The sequence below is a fragment of the Coenobita brevimanus genome, chromosome 97 (assembly GCF_032717465.1).
Source record: "Coenobita brevimanus isolate Jiangsu-jjx chromosome 97, ASM3271746v2, whole genome shotgun sequence".
In the NCBI taxonomy this organism is placed as follows: Eukaryota; Metazoa; Arthropoda; class Malacostraca; order Decapoda; family Coenobitidae; genus Coenobita; species Coenobita brevimanus.
This window is the reverse complement of record NC_137050.1, coordinates 31,167,602-31,189,736: the sequence shown is the minus strand read 5'-3', so window position 1 is coordinate 31,189,736 and position 22,135 is coordinate 31,167,602. Positions and strand designations below refer to the sequence as shown.

At 42.1% G+C, this 22,135-nt stretch overlaps 1 protein-coding gene across 1 annotated transcript in view; it reads left to right on the top strand.

The window, feature by feature from the left end:
* The window catches only part of whd (carnitine O-palmitoyltransferase whd), a 454,516-nt gene that overhangs the window by 296,144 nt on the left and 136,237 nt on the right, over window positions 1-22,135 (top strand). The window contains exon 12 of the mRNA XM_080283386.1: window positions 18,467-18,581. Coding sequence (XP_080139512.1) covers window positions 18,467-18,581 — 115 coding nt within the window. The remainder of the gene's footprint in view (window positions 1-18,466; window positions 18,582-22,135) is intronic.

The following is a 22,135-nucleotide window of genomic DNA, read 5'->3' as shown; positions in this document are numbered from 1 at the left end:
GAGGGATTACTGTACATGTCTCCGTCACATAAGGTGTTAATCAGAGTACATGTTTCAGTCATTATCCATGGCGGTTGTGATCCTAAGGTACCATTAATATGCAAAACTTATTTTTACCAATTTTCCAACGGATGCCCTTACATATTCACCATATTCTTTCATAACCACTCTTATGTTAAGGTAATTTTAATGACTGTATTTCCTGCCATGTAATGTGCACTGGCATAGAATGTGCAAGGGATATTTAAAAAATGTTTCATATTCAGCATCTGCTTGTGAGGGAAGATAATTTTGCATTATTTAAAGTGTAAATGCATGTATATACAAGTCTCACACAACAGCCATTCATGCACTAGTAAGTGAACAGTTGATTTTTGTTTACAATCTACAGATGCGGTTAACACGGTACAATTACTCCATGGTCCGTGTGTGTGCATATGTGCCCATGGAATCCTTTACTTTCTGTTTATTTATACAGTAATTTATTTATAATAGCACACACTGGTTTAAGTGGGAATTTTTAACTTTTTTCACAATTATTATTAAGACCATTGTGTGATTTTCGTCGGACTGTTGATGGTTTTGTTACCAGTCATCTCAACTTGTAGGCCAATCCCTAACCATGACCTTTGTGGTATAATGCACAGGGTGATTTTTGAAGCAGATTTTTTTTGGGAAAAAGTGCACACTATCTTTGGGGAAATATGGTATTAAAAATGGGTTTCCTCTATACATATCATTTCACCATAGGCCTCTCTCATCCCTACTGAATATTTGTTCGGCTACAGGTACTAAGAATACCATTATTTATTAAAAGTGTTTGGTAGGTGGGGGCACTCACCATCCACTCACCTGATGTAGTGTTGCTCTCAGGTGACTGACCTTTCCTCTTTTCCTTCCTTCCTCTTCTTTCTTTTTTTCCTTCTTTCTTTCTCCTCTTCCTTCTGTCTGTGGATGACTCTACACTGAGTGACAAGGCAAATGGTTTCTTGTACACCAGGAAAGCATTTACTACACTGGGTAGTAACTATATAGCCAAACTATGACATCTGATGGTTTAGTGGGTAATTAAGATGCTCCAACTGGATTGAGCCTTTGTAGGTTTATACCCAAAGGGTGGTTGGGTTTTTTTGCTCATATAATGCGAATAAGAGTAAAGTGATGAAGTGTACGAGGTTGATAGATGGTAGGGGGATGAATATAGTTTTGAATGGTGAGTTGCTTGAGGAGGTAGATTGTTTTAAATATCTAGGGTCACATGTTGCTGTGGATGGAAGAATAGATGCAGAAGTGAAGTTTAGAATTAATGAAGTAGGAAAGGTGCTGGGAAGAATGAAAAAAGTGTTTAAATGTCGTTCGCTTAGAATGGATGTAAAGAGAAGGCTGTATGGGGGTGTTGTGGTACCGACTGCGTTATATGGGGCTGAAACATGGAATATGGGTGTAGCAGAGAGGAAAAGTTTGAATGTAATGGAGATGAGATGTCTGAGGAGTATGTGTGGAGTGACGCGTATGGATCGAGTGCGAAATGATGAAGTGCGAAGGAGAACTGGAGTTGTTCGGGAGATGGCTGGTAGAGTTGAGCAGAGGGTGTTGCAATGGTTTGGGCATATGGAGAGAATGGATAATGAGCGATTGGTGAAAAAGATAACTAGATCTGATGTGAGAGGTGTAAGACTGAGAGGAAGACCACGAATAGGATGGATGGACAGTGTGAAGAGAGCGCTGGATGCGAGAGGGATGTCTGTTGAGCAAGGAAGAGTGGCTGTGCGTGACAGAAATAAATGGAGAGAAATTGTGAATGAATAAGTGATGACGCAGCCCTGAGGGGATATTCTCCCGCATTTGGTCTGATCAGCTAGTCAGGTCAGGTGCGGGTAAGGGGATGGGTCTGTTATGATGTGGCAGGGGTAAACCAGTTCTGCTGTCGGGCCCTGCTGTGGATGTCACTGCTTGCATTGCGCAGTTGACCCTTGTGCGGTGTGATGCGGTGAGGATCTGTCCGTTCTCCCCTTTGGGGCTAAGATGCGAATGAATGTGTTTGAATGGATGAGTAAATGGAGAGTGAGTCGTCCTGTCTCGGCTACCTCCCTTTCCTTGGGGGAAGCAGCCTAGGTATATAGATAGATAGATAGATAATGCCACTTAGGGATGTGTGAGACTGGTCATTCTCATCTTAAATGTCAGGACCAATTTGCCTAGCCCTGGGCTCCTATGCTTCTCACGAGGCAGCACAGGATTAGATGATGTGTGTATGTATTAAAGGCAAGAGTGAGATGCGTAGACGGAAATGAGTAGTACCAAAAACATGTGAGTAGCATGTTGGAGGGAAGACACTGCCGCTAATGTCATGCAGAAAGAGTGGTTACAAATTTTTTTGGCTGCCCTTAAAATAATTAATAAAAAAATTCCTGTCTGAAAAAAAAAAAAAAAATCCTATGGTAAATACTGTTGGAGAAAGTCCCATCATTAATGAGGAATTACTGTGCAAAGTATTTTAATCTACAGAGAATTTGTAGTGTTTTATTAAAGAGCCTTCAGTTCTGTTGGGTCATCTGGCTTGCTGCAGTTATTGTGTTTTCTTATGTTTTAATAGTCATATATAACAAGTGCTCGTGGGCCCTTCGGGCCCCTCGTACTTACTCCTGCAGAGGGCTCTCGCATTTATGTGCTGTTCTAATGTAACATTGTCACTTTGATTCTTTGTAGCTAATCAATTGATCCAGTTATTTGGAGCTTTGGGAATGGAACCCAAGTTGTCCGAATGCATGTCCGAATTACACACACAGACACACGGCTACTGCTACAGTTTATTTTAGTTCTACCTCTGGGCAAAAAATTCTACGGAGATCCTATGCCAGGCTCCGGGAGCAGCGTTTTTTGGTCAAAATGTGATCACTCATTAAATATGGTAAAAGTTTTTCAGTCGTGATGGGACCAAGTTTTTTTACATCAGCGATTTTTTTGTGATTTTTATGCCAATTTTGGTGCAATTTGAATGTGTAGTTCGGCTGCCCAAAACACACACACACACACACACACACACACACACACACCTACTGCTATAGTATATTAGCTTTACAATATGTCAGAATCACAAATTTTTTTCTGTAGGTCATTTTTATCCAGCTGTGAAAAGTTTTAGTTAATGGTTGTCTGGAAAATGGAATTTCCCAGTAATTAACTTGCAGTACTGTATTATGAGTATGTCTTTGTTTTGCGATTAGAGTAAGTATTCACACCTGGAGGCTGACAGGCTGTAATATGTAAAGCCAATGATAAAATAGGTAAGGTAAGTGTCCTGATGTACAGTGATCCCTTGGTTATTGCGTACTTGATTACAGCAGTTTTTATTGTCACTGCCAGATGAAAATCTGCACTTCTGCCATTAGCGCACATTTTTCAGCTTTAAAAAAAAAAAAAAAAAAAAAAAAAAAAAAAAAAAAAAAAATCATTGCACACGAGCTGGTTTCTGTTGGCACTGATGATGCAAAACCTGTGGTTTCGGATGGCTTTGAGGGATTCAGAGGTGAGACCCTGCTTGAGGAGTTAACTACAGTTGGTGGCGACCACTAACTCTCCACCCCCTAGCCTCAGAACCCCTTACCTCAAACCCATCATGGGTCTGTGTGGTATGTGCTTCTTCCTTATTATGCCTTTTTCTTAATTTTCTGTGAACCAAACCGTGCCTGTATATGTTTCTAGTACTTGCCATTACAGTCCTTTCTTTAGTTGGTCATTCTGTAGCTGATGCATCCTTGGTTGCTGAAGCTTTAGGTAGTTATTTTAGTCTTGTAAGCACAGAGTCCCACCTCTCTCCAGATTTTCACCATATTAAATCTCTTTTTGAATCTGTCCCGATTTTTTTCGCTTTACCGTCCAAGGAGGCTACTAATGATGCTTTCTCTCGCCGTGAATTGTCATCCACTCTTCAGGTATGTAAAGATTCCAATGAGGGTCTTGATGGTATTCATTAAGGTATGTTGAAACAACTCTCTCCCAGTCCCCTGTCTTTTCTTTTGGCCCTTTACAACAGGATTTGGTCTGAGGGTTTCTTTCTTCCTAATTGGCATGTGGTTGTCATCCTACCATTTCTTAAGCCTGGCAAAACTGGTCTTCCTGATGACTACCATCCCATTGCTTTGACCAGTTGTTTATGTAAACAGCTTGAACATATGATCAATCGTTAACTTATGTAGCACCTTCAATCCCGTTGTCTTCTTTCCCCTTTAAAGTTCGGTTATTACAAAGCTCGTAGCACTTTACATCCTCTTCTTCATCTGGAGTATTTTATCCATTCTCTCTTTTCCCTTTGCCGGTCTGTCATTACTACATTTTTTTTATTTGGAAAAGGCATGTGATGCTGCATGGCACTGTCACATTTTGCATTCTCTTTGTTCCCTTGGTCTTCATGGTAACATTGGTGTGTTTCTTAAAAATTTTCTCTCCCTTCACACCTTCCATGTCCGCCTTAGTGCCCATCTTTCCTGTAGCTTCCCCTATCATGAAGGCGTCCTCCAGGACTGTCCTTTGTAGTACCCTTTTTCTCATCACAGTTATTGATATTGTCTCTTCACTACCCCCCTCTGTTTTCCACCTCTCTGTATGTCAATGATTTTGCTATTTACACCACGGATTCAGATTTCCCCCGTCTCCAACCCCTTACTCAGTCTGCCATTACAGCAGCCTCCACATGGGCCACCACTCATGGCTTTTGTTGCTCTACCTTCAAGTCTTATGCAATGTTGTTTACACATTCCCATACTATACCTCAACCACCTCTTTACCTGTATGTCACCCTTCTCCCTTATTGGGCTGCTGCAGCCCATCTTGGTCTTGTCTTTGACTCATGGTTAAACTGGAATGCGCATATTTCTTCCCTTCATTCTTCCACTCTTCATCGCCTACTTTTAATAGTATACTGGCCCATGAATCATCACTATATCCTGAGTCCCACTCCTCACAGTTTGCCTCTTTACAACTGAAGTCATCCATCAGGATTATGTACAGCTTTAGATGGTCACATAGGAAGTTGGTGATAGGGCATAACCAGGGGCGTACCTGGAGATTTGGGAGTCCGAGGGGCTAGGTTCTTTGCGGGGCCCCCCTCCAGGAGGGGGGCCCCGCATAGAACCTAGCCCCCGGACCCCTAAATCTCCAGGTACGCCCCTGGTTATGCCCTATCCCGCAAAGAACCTAGTCCCCCTAATTCTCAAAACTTATCTAATATCTCAGCCGAGATTGTCGGGATGATAAATATATATGTTTTTAAATATTAATAAAAGTTTATAAATTTTTAAGGCTTTTGGGGGCCCGGGGGGCAGTTTCATACAGCCCCCCCTGCCCCCCCTCAGGTACGCCAGTGGGCATAACCCTGATGAATGCCACTGTCAGTAGCTCTAGGAGGTGATGGGTCACAGTCTACAGCAGCAGCAGCTATAGAACAACCAGAAAGGAAACTAAAGATGATGGCACAGATAAAAGGATAGAAACCATAAGAGGGCAATTTGGAAACTAAAGATTAATGCTAGACTTATCAACTGCCTTTGAGATGTTAAGTCCAGTGGCAAAGCTTTCACCATAGTCGTGAAAGAAGGATGATCAGAAGTCTGAAAGGAAGGTGAGCATATTGCTAGTGGAGCATCCCTGGTGGGACCTGTAGTGTGATCGGCAAGAAGATTATGAGAGGAAAGGTGCTTAAAATTTTGTAAAATTTAAGAATAGATTTTAAAAACTTTAGAAATACTGGATTGAGCCTTTGTAGGTTTATACCCAAAGGGTGGTTGGGTTTTTTTGCTCATATAATGCGAATAAGAGTAAAGTGATGAAGTGTACGAGGTTGATAGATTGCTGCTCCTCCTCAACCTCCCTCATAAATCCTTCGAAATCACACTCAGAATCACTATCTTCGTCCACAGCCATGGAAGGTCATGCTTCTGCCTCTCCTAGCACTCTGTAATCCTTCACTGCTGCCAGGATCTTGTCTTGGTTTTTTATTATGGTCCTCACGCTGGCTTCATTCATGTCGTAGGCCTTGGCAATGTCAACTTTCCTCTCCCCTTTCTTCTTCCTCTCGATGGCCTGAAGGAGGTGCCGACGCTTCTTGGGGTTCTCAGAAGGCTTCCTAGGCATTGTGAGCAGGGCAAAATGCAGTAACAAGGGCAGAAAATGCAGCAAGAAAAAAGCACCTTTCAATGCGAATTATGCGAGTGAATGGCGCTGTGGGGGGAGAAATTTAAACAAAACATCACGTGACAGCAGAAGCGTTTTTAATTGGGCGGCATCACGATCACATCACGATAGCGGGCGGGGAAGGCTACTTGATCTGAAGTTTTCATTGGCTATCATCATCATGGGAATGTCCAGTATGACCGTGTTGGACCGGGGGTGATCGTGCTAGAGTTGAACTCTGCAGATTTCGCCCATTTTTCGGAGCTCTGTGCGTGTTATGCTAACACACTCGTGTTGCAGTAATTAAATCGTATTAAATAATACTAATTATTTGCTCTCCGTGCTGGACGTGAATCGTGCTGGACTAACCCGTGTTGGACGCGAGGGTACTATATATAGATATATATATATATATATATATATATATATATATATATAATGTATATATATATGTATCTCATCTCATCTCATCAGCCATTTGAGTGTCCACTGCGGACTGGCCTATCCCGACCGAAGCAGGGACGATACAGCCAATGTATCTCTCCCAAGTGACTTAGGCTGTCTGGTAGAGATTGTACGTAAGGTGAGAAGTGCTTGTAAGTGTAACTGTAGTGATGGAGTGGCTTTGAATGTGTGTGTAGTCTGTGAACCAAGTGTAATCAGCACGCGCAAGCCGACTGGGTGTAAGCATACTTTATAGTATTCGACACTGGTTCAACCACAGCACCCCTTGTGGCCGTCAATGCAGTATGTGGCCTGAAGAACGCTCCCAAACTTTATTACCCTGGCGGGGTGCGAACCCTCGTTCTTCAGTGTCCGAACATGCACACTTTAACACTGTACCATAGAGGCTCATATATATATATATATATATATATATATATATATATATATATATATTGCCAGATGCTACAATCCCGTAAGGGATGGCCATTTGACTCTGAGTTATTTTTTTTATGGGGAGGGGCATTAATCCTCGACCAACCCACTTGTTGACACGTAGGGGGCACGTATGGTTTGGTTATATGGTTACCACCCAGCGTAGTAAATGGTTTCTTGGCTTACAGGAAACCATTTGGCTTGTCACTCAATGTAAAGCCACCTGTAAAGGAAAGAAAAGCAATAAGAAGTGACAGGACAGATAGGAGAAATATGAAGAGAGGAGGGCAGACACAGAAAAAGAATGATAAAGGCTAAGGAAGAAGTAGGCAGCTGTACATCAGTGAATGGATGATGGTCGCCACCACCTACCACAAACATATATATATATATATATATATATATATATATATACTGGATATATATGTATATACAGTGGAATCTCGAATTTCGACAGTTTAGAATTCGATGAATCAAATTTCGATGCATCTTGGAGTGGTCTGCCTACTTCACTTTTCGATGCAAAGTCGCGTATTTCAATGCTTTCAGGGCCAGACTCCAACCAAAACAAGCAAAGATAATATTTTTGATGTGAACCAAAATGCTAGAAGTGAAGGAAAATTATGAGAAAAAGTATGAGCCTAACCTAATATCGTATGTGACATGTGCTCTCAGGGCCAAACTGCAACCAAACAAGCAAAGATAATATTTTTTATGCGAACCAAAATGCTAGAAGTGAAGGAAAATTATAAGAAAAAGTATGAGCCTAACCTAATATCGTATGTGATGTGTCAAGAAGAGAATGAAAATCGGCATCATTTATTAATACGTGGAGCACACGATGATAAGGTTCCGAGACAATTCACCGTCAAGTCAATTCGCTCTCAGATAATTCCCCGTCAAAACATGGACGATTTCCCGTCAGGACAATTCGCATCCTGGACTATTCACCGTCATTCTATAAATATACTTACAGTATTATTAATTAATCAATACTTTAATAATTCGAAGATAAAACAAGAAATTAAAGGAAATGAATCAATAATAGAAATACTAAAACAAAATTAATTACAGGTGGTAGCAAATACAGTAGGCAGAATACTGAAACGAAGAGAAGTACAGTAATTATGAATACAAGGAGCAACATAGAAATGAACAATAGAGACTGAGAAAAAAAAAAAGTCATGTTGTTTAAGGACAAGAGCTCACAGATGGGAGTAGGCACCAACATTAACAAGCCATGTGCAAGGTGATGTTCTGTTGTCGGTGGCCATCTTGTGACTGTCCTGCCAGCAGCCAGCCCTCTACAGCCAAGTGCCGCACTTTCAGCCTGTACCTTCCATGTGTGGACATGCATTTCGCTGCAATTTAGTTGTATGTATTTTCTTTGTATTTTCGTCACAACTCACCTGTTTCAAGATGGTAAGCAAGAGTGGTTCTTTGGGCAGCAGTGGTAATGGACAAGAGCAGCCTGGCACCTCAAAATCTTCGCAGCCAAAGGAGAAATGGCAATACAGGAACGGACAGAAATACACCAAGTACAGTATAGACTTGCTGACAGTTTGGCAACACAATGCAGAACGATAGTTACTTAACCACAATTATAGTTCATAAAGTTTACAGGGGGTGTGGGCAAAAAATCATGATTTTACGTAGTTAGGTTTGGAGGCCCCCGACCCAAACTAATTTTTCCCATAAGAAGTTCAGTTTAAATTTCAATTATTTGAATTTCGCGGTGATTTTTAGGTACCCATGCCCATCGAAATTTGAGAATCCATTGTATATACATATGTACAGTCCCCTCGCGTCCAACACGGTAATATTGTCATGCACGGGTCCCGTGTTGGACCAAAAACGTGTTGGACAAACAACAGAGCTTATTGGGAAAAATGAATTATGTCAGCAACCCTAGGAAAAGTCACCCTAAATACATACCATATACTTATACATATATTGGTACTGCTGTAATTATAATAACTGGTGCTGTACTATGAATGATAACTAACCTTTTAGGATAATGTTGGTGGGCTTGCTGGGAATAGAATGTGGTATCCGAGACTGTAGGTAGTCCTGCTGGGTCCCTGGAGGATGGCTGCTGGCTTCACTTGCAGGAAATGGCTGCTGCTCCTCCTCGGCGTCCCTCATAAATCCTTCGAAATCACGCTCAGAATCACTATCCTCATCCACATCCATGGAAGGTCCTGCTTCTGCCTGTCCTAACACTCTTCTCTCTTCCTCATTTTGCAGGAAGATCTTGTCTTGGTTTTTTATTATGGTCCTCACACAAGGTTTATTCACATCGTAGGCCTGGGCAGTGTCCACATTCCTCTCCCCTTTCTACTTCCTCTCGATGATTTCTGGCTCGGTGGCCTGAGGGAGGTGCCGCTACTTCCTGGGGTTCTCAGAAGGCTTTCTAGGCATCATGAGCAGGGTAAAATGCAGTAGCAAGGGCAGAAAATGCAGCGAGAAAAAAGCACCGTCCAATGTTAATTATGCGACTGAGTTGCGCTGTGGCAGGAGAAATTTAAATAAAACAGCACATGAGAGCAGAAGTGTTTTCAATTGGGAGACATCACGATCACGTCACAATAGCGGGCAGGGGAGGCTACTTGATCGGAAGTTTTGATAGGCTGTCAGCGTCACGGGAACGTCCAGTATGACCGTGTTGGACCAGGAGTGATCGTGCTAGAGGTGAACTCTGCGGATTTCGCCCACTTCCCAGAGCTCCGTCCGTGTTACAGTAATTAAATCGTATTAGATTGTACAAATTTTTTGCTCTGCGTGCTGGATGCAAATCGTGCTGGACAAATGCATGTTGGACGTGAGGGTACTGTATGTGTATATATATATATATATATATCTACAGTATATATATATACAGTATATATATATATATATATATATATATATATACACATACAGGTTATCCCTTAATTCACGCGAACTTTTTTCACGCGATTTCGGTTATCCACGAATTTTTCGTATAATAATTAAAACAAAATTATAGTATTCAAATAAGTAATTTCAATATACAAGAGAAATAAATAAAATATAAAAAATGCCTACCTACTGCCCGTGTGCACACATATATGTGTGTGTGTGTATGTGTGTGTGGGAGCCTGGGAGGTCGGTCTACCATGCACCACCACACAGTCAGTTTGAATCCGACGGTCGAATCATGCGTGACTCGAGATCGAGAATCGTTATTTGTGGCTTATTTTTCTGCCTTCCAGTGATTGCTTGCCTTGTCTGCCAACATGGGGCCGAAGTGTAGTGCTAGTGATGCATGTGGTAACACACCAAAGCGGGCTGGTAAAGTGGTGTCACTGACAAAGTTAAAGTGTTTGACAAACTTCAGTGTGGAATGTCAGCGACAATTCTCCGTCAGGACTATTTTCCGTCATTTATTTACATACCAGTTTATTTAGCAAGTACAGTACACTAGTTTTTTACTTATATGAGTTATAAAATCCCCCTGAAAATTTGTTATTAAAGTATTAATTAATCAATAATAAGTATATTAATAGAATGACGGGGAATTGTCCATGTTTTGACGGTGAATTGACTTGATGGTGAATTGTCTCAGAACCGTATGTTTGGGGTGAGTCAACTGTTCATACAATAAAGAAGAAGAACGTAGCATACGGGAGACAGTGAGGGCAAGTGCACCAGACTGTGCTAAAGTGTCTCCACCTACGCCTGTGAATTGTCTTGGAACCTCATGTTTGGGGTGAATGAGTCAACTGTTCATACAATAAAGAAGGCAGAATGTGGCATATGGGAGGCAGTGAGGGCTAGTGCACCAGACTGCTGAAGTGTCTCCACCTTTGCCTGTGCTTGTCAGGTTTCAGTTTTAAATTTCTTACATTTTTGTTGTCTTTAATACTTTATGCTAGTTTATAAGGTGTATGTAGTGCATAAACAGTATTATTCAGATGTAATATACGTATAGACATGCGTAATTATGTGCACACAAGGGCAGAACATATACATGAATTTACCACATACACGAAGGGTCTGGGAACCTAACCCTCATGTGAATTAAGGGCTTACCTGTATATATATATATACAGATATACATACATACATACATACAGTAATCCCTCCACTATCCGATGTAATAGAGCCAAAGGCATGTCTGGAAAGTGATCCTGTCCGGAATGTGGGCCCCTACCTGCTGGACTGGTACTTAAGGACCCTAACCCATCCTAATTTTGAAAGCCACCTAAATAACTCCCTACCGGACATGCATAGCACCTATTTAAATCTATTTAAGACCATATTCACACCAATAATGGACAAAAACATGAAATAAATGAAAAGGAACCAAAGAATGAGGAATTACTGTAGAAGTGACTGTACCTCAGCCAGGATACTTACAGCACGTCTGTGGCCGCCTTCTCTATGGTTTTGGCAGTGGTGAAAATGCTCTTGAAGCATGTACAGTAATCCAGTGTTATGCTACACTTATAGTAATTCTTTTGCATTATGAGTTATAATTGTTTAACACTGCACAGTGTTAATTGCACCATGACAGTTTCAACCACCAGTTTGCACTCCACAGTTAATCCTTTGCACTCTAAATTTTAATTTCTTAACACTACACGAAATGAGTTATTTAAGAGGAGCCTGTGGAGTCACATGGAGAGACAGGCTGACGAATGAGGATATAAAGGAGCGTTGTGGTGTTGATGTGGATGTGATAGGAAGTGTTATGAAGAACACACTGAGGTGGTTTGGCCATGTGGAGAGGATGGAGGGTCAAAGACTGACGAAGAGAGTGTATGTGAGTGAGGTGGAGGGGGAAAGAGGGAGGGGGAGGCCGAGGATGGGGTGGAGAGGTATATGAGAGAGGGGGGTGTGAGTTGGGAGCAGGGGAGTGAAATGGTGGGGGACAGGGCGACTTGGAGGCGATTTGTTTGTGGCCACCCCAAACGGGATTGAGGCGTCTGGCAATAGATAGATAGATAGAACACTACACGACACTGTAAATTCTTGTGTGGTCTACTGGCGAGGTATTGCAGTTTATTCACTGTTTATTCCCCCCCCCAAAAAAAAAAAAAAAAAAAAAAAAAAAAAAAAAGAGTACGTGTGGCATCCACTGCGATAGGCATCCACTCGTGATCGAAGTTAAGCAGTAACTGTTGGAGTGTTGGTGACAGGGAAACAGAGTTGCCAGATTGCAATGGCCACATTACCAAACGCCTCAATTTTCGTTACCAAATTTAACTTTTCATTACCAAATTCTTAAAGCTAGCATTTATTCTTCACTAATTATATACTGTATACAAATGGAAATACATGTCATCATTCTCCTTATAATTAACAGCATGTTGATTATTTTCGTGCTGTGTAGGCTAGCAGATTAATCAGAGAGAGCAGACAAATCCACCATCTCCATCCTATTTATCCTCATACATGTGAAAAATCCATTTGGTAATGCATTATTCTGATTCATTACCAGATGAATTTTTCATTACTAAATTGGCCCACATTTAGTAATGAAAAATACCAAATGGCAACCCTGACAGGGGAGGGGGGAGGAAGGAAGGGGTGAAGGGGCCGTGGTGTAAACAGCTATTTGGCACCGCGAGGCCATTTCTAATTATGGGAGGGGAAAAAATTGGATCTTGGGGGGATTTTTTTTCTTTTTTTGGTCATTTTTCATTTCTGAAGGTCCAGGCCCATAATGTCCGGTAAGTGAGGTGTCCGGAAAGTGGGCGTCCAGATAGTATAGGGATTACTGTATATATATATATATATATATATATATATATATATATATAGTATATCTATACAGCAAGCTCGCCCCTAATGTGAGGATTTCGTTCCAACCGTTGCGCGTTCGGCACGAAACCATGTAAGTTTTAACTACTCCTTATTTTGCTCCCTAGACCCCCTAAATGTGGTATTTTGCTTTTATCAGCCATTGGTAATCAATATGAAGCACTTTAAGTGGTTAGAAGGTTTATTTAAAGCTATAACTTACAAGTACAGTACTGCATGGCAAATTTTCAACACACAAATATGTAAACACAAGGCAACATTCTGATGCTGATTGGTTTCAGGACAATTTGTCGTCGTCAATTCGCCATCACAACAATTACAAAACAATTCGCTGTCATTAGTGAAGACAGCTGTGGGTGATGCTAAAATATAATTCAGAGGCAAAATAAGTATATTTATAGAATGACAGGGAATCGTTCAGGGTGCAAATTGTCCTGACGGGGAATCTTCCATGTTTTGACGGGGAATTGTCTGACAGCGAATTGACTTGACGGAGAATTGTCTCGGAACTCGCCGATCATGGGTGATCATATAAAGCAGGTTAACTGGTTACAAGGCATTATTTAATACTTTAACTTTATTTAAGTGCTTCAACTTACATACCAGAACAGTAAATATTTAACTTACAAAAGTACCTTGGAAAATCAGTGCAGCAAATCTTTAACGAACAAATAAAAAAGGCAATATTCCGACGCCTATCAGATAAACTGGTTATAAGACTTTATTTCTTGCTTTAACGTTATTTAACAAGTAATCCCTCCACTATCCGACGTGATAGAGCCAAAGGCATGTCCGGAAAGTGGTCCTGTCCGGATAGTGGGCAGTAGCCTCCTGGACTTGTACTTATGGACCCTAACTCAGAAAAATACCTATACAACTCCCTCTGGACATGCATAGCACCTATTTAAGACCTAAATCACACCAATAAGGGACATAAAAGACTGAAATAAATGCAAAAGAACCATAAAATGAGATTTTTGAGGTAGGTTTATACAATATTAAACATTCTGGGTACTTACAAGTCCCTGGCTCCTGGACTGGTAGTTATGGACCCTAACCTAGCCTAACTCGGAAAAACACTTCCCTACTGCACATGCATAGCACTTAAGACACTATATATTCACACCAATAAGGGACATAAAAGAGTGAAATGAGGTGTTTGAGGTAAGTATAGTATGGAAAATACAGTAGAGTACAGTATGAAACATTCTGCCTACTTACAGCAAGTCCATGGCCATTTCGATGAATAACCACCTCCTCTCAGACTCTGAGAGTAAGAAGGATTTCCTAAAGCACTTGCAGTACACTTTTCATGAAGTCTTGCACTGAACTTAGTCATTCACACTCCAGAGTCCATTCTCTTCACACTGTGCATTCTTGTCTTACTTATGCTCCATTGTAACTTAATAAGTGTTGCACTCACAAAACAAATTTCAAAACAAGTCACAAGTTTATTTACGTTAAATTTTGCCCAAAAATTGTTTGTCTTTTCACTCAAATTTCTAATTTCTTAACAATACTGTATGCACTGTTTTTCTTTCACTGCACAACACTAAAGTCCCGTGTGGTCTAGTGGAGAAGTTCTTGCCGTTTAATCACTGTCAAAGTCTGAGAGTACCGCTGGGAGGTGACGTAGGGGTGTGTTGCTGGGTTGTGGTGATGGCGTACCCACTGCAGACAACTCTGAAGATAGACACAAACTCACGTTGAGCGGTGACTCCACCGTGGCTGATGTGCTGGGCTGTGGCTCGGAGCATGAGGGCCTGTCTTGGGGAGGCAACGGAGTGGAGCCAGGGCTGGGCACAGCGGGGGTCACGGGCCTGAAAAAGCTGTCAATCGTTGATTGACGCAAGGAACGATGATTCTGAAGATTAATGATGCGCTGCCTGAAAGCACGCACTTCCTTCACAAGTCTCAAGGGCCCCATCTCCCTGTCGCAGTCCGGGTGTTCCAGGTAGTCCAGAACGAACTCTAGGTGTTCCCGGAGTGCACTCAGCCTGGGGATGGCTGGCTGGAGTTGTGTCATGCTGAGAGGAGTCCGCATCATCGTCGCCGTCCTCGTCGGAATCTTCAAGCTAGGTACTGACACCTGCAACTGAAGATGCGATTTCGATATCAGATACCCAGGATCGCCCTCGTCATCATCCAACCACTCACGCACTTCGTCCACATCAACATCATCGCCATGCACACGTAGACGTGCATGGAAGTCATCTACGTTGAAACCTGGGAAATCGTACTCCACATCCATTCCGAGAAGCAGACGAGACCAGCCATTTTCTTGAGTCTTGACAGGGATTTCCTTCCATGCACTGGCCCAGTTGTAAATGGCAGGCTTGATGTTGTAGCAGCGAAGGTTTTCTAAAGTCCGCTGGCCTCGCGTGTCCCATCCCTCCCTGCACTCGTCCTTGTCCTCGAGAACAACCATCACCTCCTCCAGGAACTTCTGTCGGTATAGGCGCTTCATTGCCACGATCACTCCTTGGTCCACTGGTTGGATGAGAGCAGTAGTATTAGGTGGCAGAAACATGCACCTAATGTGGCTATTCTCAGCCACCAAGTCCTTGTCGCACGGGTGGGCAGGTGCATTGTCGAGGAGAAGGAGCGCCTTTACCTGGTGGCGTGGGATTCCCAGTTTCTCCGTCTGGTAATGTATGACGTCCTTGACGAAATGGCAGTGGAACCAGTCTTTGAAGATGTGGGCTGTGAACCATGGCTTCAAGGAATGGTACCAGACGACAGGGAGGACATCCATCACCACACGAAGACACCGAGGCTGCTTTGCACGGCCATCAATAACGGGCTTAAGCCGGTGCATGCCGTTAGCATTGGCACAACACAACGCAGATATCCGTTGCTTGGAGAGCTTGTGGGCAGGTACATGCTTCTCCGTCTCCTCAGCTAGAGTGTTCGTAGGCAAAGAGCAATAGAATAAACCAGTTTCATCAGCGTTGTAGACTTGACCGAGAGTGAGGCCCTCCCTATCGATCAAGCCCTTCACCTTGTGCCGAAACTCCTCTACTCCATCCTCGTTGGCGTCCAAAGCTTCGCCATGAGGCTTACGGTTGGTAAGGCCATGTCGTAACTTGAACGCGAAGAGCCAACCTTCTGATGCCGTGAAGTCTAGGGCGTCATGAAGCCTTGCGAACTTCTCAGCAGCAGCCTTCAGCTCCGTACCACATACCATCACACCAGCAGCACGTTGCTGTCAATACCAAATCAACGTGGAGCGGTCGACTTCAGCAAACTTGGGTGTAAACATCATCTTCCTCTCCATGTTGCGTTTGCTTTTCAACGAGAAGTCAGCCGTGTACTGCATGAGTTTGTCTCGGGATCTCTTAATATCAAACAAAGTAGATCGGTCCAGGTTGAACTCACGGAGGATGCGTGACGAAGACCATCCCGCATCTACTTTCTCCAATATCTCCCGTTTCTTCTCCAGAGTCAGAACCACTCTCTTCCTCTTCTCAGGCGGCGGGGCCATCATCACACACACGAAGGAGAGGCATGAGAGCAACAGGAGTTCCTGCAGCAGGTAAGGCATCACCACAAAAGCGAGCACGTGGGCAGCCATGACGACGAGCGTTCACTCACGACAAGAAAAGGCAGAAAGTGGGGAGGATGCAGGGGCACTCTAGCGGACGTTGGAGGAATGACGCACCACAACAAAGCTGTCCCGTGCGCATTATGGGCGGGAGGGGGGGGGAATCCCCCCCCCCCCGGTAAGTGGGGATGTCCGGAAAGTGGGCTTCCGGAAAGTAGAGGGATTACTGTACTTTAACTTGTACATAAACTTGCCAGAACAGTAAGTATATATTTAACTTACAAATACAGTACATGTACTGTGGAAAAGCAGGACACGATCACGTGATCACAACAAACTGTGCATGGTGCTGCGCTGATGTTCGAGGAGTTGGCCTTTCAAAAGCCACTTCTCATGTAAATTTATAGTTTTAATGATGTTTCTTTAATCTTATGTTGTCTTATATGTATCCTAGCACTAACTGCGTATAATTGCGAGCGCGTTCGGCGAGAACATGTTCGGGGTGAGCTTCTATCTATCTATCTATTGCCTGACGCCTCAATCCCGTTTGGGGTGGCCACAAACAAATCGCCTCCAAGTCGCCCTGTCCCCCGCCATTTCACTGCCCTGCTCCCAACTCACACCCCCCTCTCTCATATACCTCTCCACCCCATCCCTCCATCTCATCCTCGGTCTCCCCCTCCCTCTTCCACCCTCCACCTCACTCACATACACTCTCTTTGTCAGTCTTTCACCCTCCATCCTCTCCACATGGCCAAACCACCTCAGTGTGTTCCTCACAACGCTTCCTATCACATCCACATCCACACCACAACGTTCCTTTATATCCTCATTCGTCAGCCTGTCTCTCCACGTGACTCCACAGGCTCCTCTTAAATAACTCATTTCCACTGCTCTCACTCTTGACTTGTGTCCTTCCAACAATGTCCAAGCTTCACTTCCGTACGTTAGAGTTGGTATCACAATACTGTCATGTAGTAACTTTTTTACTTCCATGCTCACTTCCCTGTTTCCTATCACTGCTTTCAAGGAACCAGCAACCTTTCTTCCCTGCTGTACCCTTTCAAGCTTACTGTATATATATATATATATATAAATAAATAAAGTATTTATATATATATATATATATATATATATATATATATATATATATATATATATATATATGTATATCTATCTATCTCTCTGTCTATCTATCTATCTGTCTATTGCCAGACGCCATAATCTCGTAAGGGGTGGTCATTTGACTCTGAGTTATTTGTTTTACAGGGAGGGGCATATATATACAGTTTATATTTGTTTGTGGCCACCCCAAACGGGATTGAGGCGTCTGGCAATAGAAAGATAGATAGATATATATATATATATATATATATATATATATATATATATATATATATATATATATATACAGTAGAAGTCCTATTTTTTGGCATCTATGGCACCAGGCTAGTGCCGAAAAATCAAAATTGCCGAATTATCAAAAACCCTACCCACTCAATACCTTATATGTTTCGGTGAACACTATCATCACTACTCATATCATTACAAATATGCTTGGAGAGAGTACTGTATACTGTTTGATACTGTACAATACTGTAATGAATACAGTACTATACATGAATATGAAAAATAAAGAAATTAGTGAACATACTGTATATAAATGTAATGGTACAGTAGGCCTACAAGTTCACATGCACTTACCTAAACTTATAGTAGGTTCCTTAATTACATATGTACAATAGAAGGGGTTGATTGGACTCTGCTACTGCTGGAAGAAGTCCCCAGCAGTAGAGGGTCCTCATGGAGAATTTCAAGACTGACGAAAATAATCGGAAAATCTGCCGAACGATCAGAGATTTTCGTAAATGGGACTATCTCTCAAAACTGCGGAAATGTCAGATTTGCCGGGGAATTGGTTGCCGAAGAATTGGACTTTTACTGTATAAATATACAGTATATATATATATATATATAATATACAAAAAGAAAAATTATGGGTGTACTGGATCATAACTACCATTAGTCCTACATTTTATGTACCATATGATCATGCATGACCTTTCTATCATTGACTTCGGACAGCTATGAGGAGGATGGTAACTGCTCAGGGGAAGTGACTTGCAACCCACCACCACCTTCACGTCTTAAGTGGGAACTTAACCAAGAGTGTCAGCTGACCATTGATGCATCATTAAGGGTATGTACCAAGCTCTTAATATTACTGTGTGCTGTTGTGTTGAACTTTTGTTTCAGGCACTTGGGAAAGGCAGCTTTCATTAGGTGTTGGTTATACACATGCTATTTATTTTGTCCAGTGGAGGGATAGGATCATCTTGACTCAGCCAGTAAGCCAAAGAGAGGGATGGACTAGCTTCACAATAGTTGAAGTAGTTGATGAATCTCACCTTAGCTTTTTCTTTCTTTCTTTCTTTTTTCCAATGTCTCTTAGTCAATGAGTGCTGTCTGTTCCATTTGGCACCAAAGCTAGTCCCTTGATATGGATATTTATTACCATCATCCTTTGTGTGATTTTGGGGTGCTTTATTACAGTACCTGTACTGTACCATACTTTATCCCTTCATCCCCCTTGCACTGCTTCTTTGCTTCACTGTGGATTTTTTCTTTGGAGTTGCTTTATTGTTATATTTCCTTTATTACTCTACTGGTATTTTGAACCCTTAAAGATGATGGCTCAAATCGACTTCAGACCCCATGAGGTAATATGGAGTCAATGGGTATATCTAAGTTTGGGCCCCCTAAACTCTCAGAATTTTAGTATGGTAAGTTGATGCCATTCACTAATGATAAAACTTTGATATCATGTGGTTTAACCATTACTTCTCCTAAAGGACTGAACTCTGACTTGTAGCTCTCCATGGTGCGTGATCTCTGGCACGTCTGTTCAGTCCCATATTCCTGAGGTCACACTCTTTGACCTCATCCCGGGTCATTTTTGGTCAGCCTCTTGCAACCCAACCTCTTGACGTTTACATATCACACCATCCGCACTGAATGTCATCCTCCATCCTCTCCACATGCCCAGACCATATCAGTCTATTTCTCCTCGTCACATCATCAGTACACTCCAATCCCATCCTTCCTTTCAACTCATTAATCGTAATTGTAGTCTCCTCAGGACTTGCATTCGAGGATGCACTACACATCTGTTTACTTACATGTAATTTCTGTACATTGGAGCCTTTGAATATCCTCTTCCTTTACTGCCCAGGTCTCAGTACCATACAGCATTGCACTGCTAACATGTGCTGCATACAAGGATCCCATAGCATGGAGGGAGGGCCCTCTTAATGTCAGGAGAGGCAACATTTTCCTGAAATTCTTCAAACTGCTTCTTTCCCTAGCCACAGAGCACTTCTCTACCTAGCCACAGAGCACTTCTCTACCTAGCCACAGAGCACTTCTTTCCCTAGCCACAGAGCACTTCTTTCCCTAGCCACAGAGTTAGCTATAGCCCTACCTCCAGCTTATAACATGGTCCCCAAATAACAAAACTCCTCTACACGCTCAAGAGACTCACTATAAAGATCAATCCTTTCACGCTTGACAATTTACATGCTTTCCCCGACACACTGCACTTGTGAAATCAGCATTGTCTGACAGTCTGTTTCTAACACCACTTAGTCTCTTATGCACCAACTTGTCACAAACATGTGCAGGGTGGAGTTAATTCCCACACCCTTGTGGCTAACCACACATAGCTGTAGTTATGCATAAGCCCTTACACCACTCAGCTGATTAAATGTTGGCATATGTTGACATTTTTCCCAGTAACAAAGCTTTTATACTAATGTCACAATCACGAATGTGATGACAATACAGTAGGATATATGCAAATTCCTCTGTTTATTAGGGAACAGATATTTAAAATGTAAGGTTATGATACTGTTAGTTCTGTTGCAATATTCAACTTCATTACGAAGAGAATGTTAATAGAAATGCGCTGTTTGGGTGATTTATCAAACTTGTACAAACTTAGGTCCTTTCAGACATGAAATGTATTGGATATTTTTCTTTCAGTTGATGTTATGAACTATCATTCAGTTTTATATGCCTTTATTTATTATTATTATTATTATTATTATTATTATTATTATTATTTTACATTAGATCAGTGATAAAGATAAGTAATATCAAATGATTTTAAGTTTGTGATTAACAAATCCTGTACTGTATGTAATATATAATAACTTGTTAAAGATTTGGAACACAAATATAAGGTTGGACATCTGGAAAGCCACCTGATACACGTAAAGGGGATAAAACCAGGTGGCCCAGACTCAACAACTCCAGTCTAGGGTGCAACAACTTCTCAAATATGGAGGATAAACAAGTTATTTGCAAAATGCTGCATTACTGAGGGTTTACGGAATGTATCCCCACATACGTGAAGTGCTGGTGTACTGTACACTGAACTGTACAGTCACTGTACACTTGACACCCGGAGTCAGAATTAGTCAGAACAAGGCAATTAGTAAGGTAGACAGAAAGAGGATAGGCAGACCTAACCATGTGTGAGGAGAGAGACATGTCAGGCATGAATGACAGAAATAAAACAGTAGATGTTAGGGAGAATAAACTCACCAAGGAGTAACTGGAGAATTTGTTGACACAGTAATTCCCATGTAGTTAGTGGCATAAATCTTGTGTGATCCAGTGGCATAGGCATTGTTGCATTACAACTCTCCTCTGCCCGACTCACTCTCCGTCTCTTGTCTTCCGATAATCTTCCGCTTTATTTCAAGGGATAGGACTTTGTTGGTGTGCTTGGCAGGTGGAGGTGCCATTAAGACATGCAAACAGAAGGCAGGAAGCCAGCACGGCATGATGAAGGACAGGAATAATGAAACATACAACAAACTCCATTGTATGCATAGCTGCCACGTGGCATTATAAAAGTGGAGGGAGAGCATGAAGTGATAGCCTTGGTGGGGCGGGGGTTGGGGGGGAGCCAACACGTTGTCATCCATTTAGGGATGAGATAAACAAGGAAATAAGTGTATGAAATGTATTGAAGACGAGGGATATAAAAACTCTTTCACCACAGTCGATGTGCTTTGACCTTAACCCACAGATATGAACTTTTAGCAGAGTGACCATTTTCCCAGACTGAAGCTTCTTAGTTGCTGTTTTCAGAATAAATGATCATTATTTTTATCACTCAATATTATACTGGCCATTGAATATAAGACAATACATCATCATCATCATCATCATCATCATTCGCACCTCCTTTCCCACCCTAGGGCAGGATGAGAAGTAGCAACGTCCAGACTGCCCAAGTTTGCCCAGTCCAGTGGGCCACGCTTCCATTCTCTCATCATTAAAATCTCCCGAAACCTTGGCTCTATCTGATATACCAAAAACATTCACCACATTCTGTAGCTTCACATAAACGTATCCGATAGAGTCAGTCTGGATGCTGTTACGTTAAAAGGGGTGCCAAATCCCTGATCATGCACTTCTTCTCACAACATTCATCTAGTCTGCTTGATCTCTTGTCAGTCCCCTAACTTCACTGACTTCCATACCTCTCTCCTTGGCGAACTACGTCTTCTCCCACCTTTAGATTCGCGCAGATATACCTTTTTCACCACTCCATTGTTATCTATACTATCCACATGATCATACCGTCTCAGTACTCTGTCTTCGATTTTGGTGTCCACAGACTTCCTCATTCCACATGTTTCATGAATCACATTATTTCGTATCCCGTCCACTCTCTGTACTCCG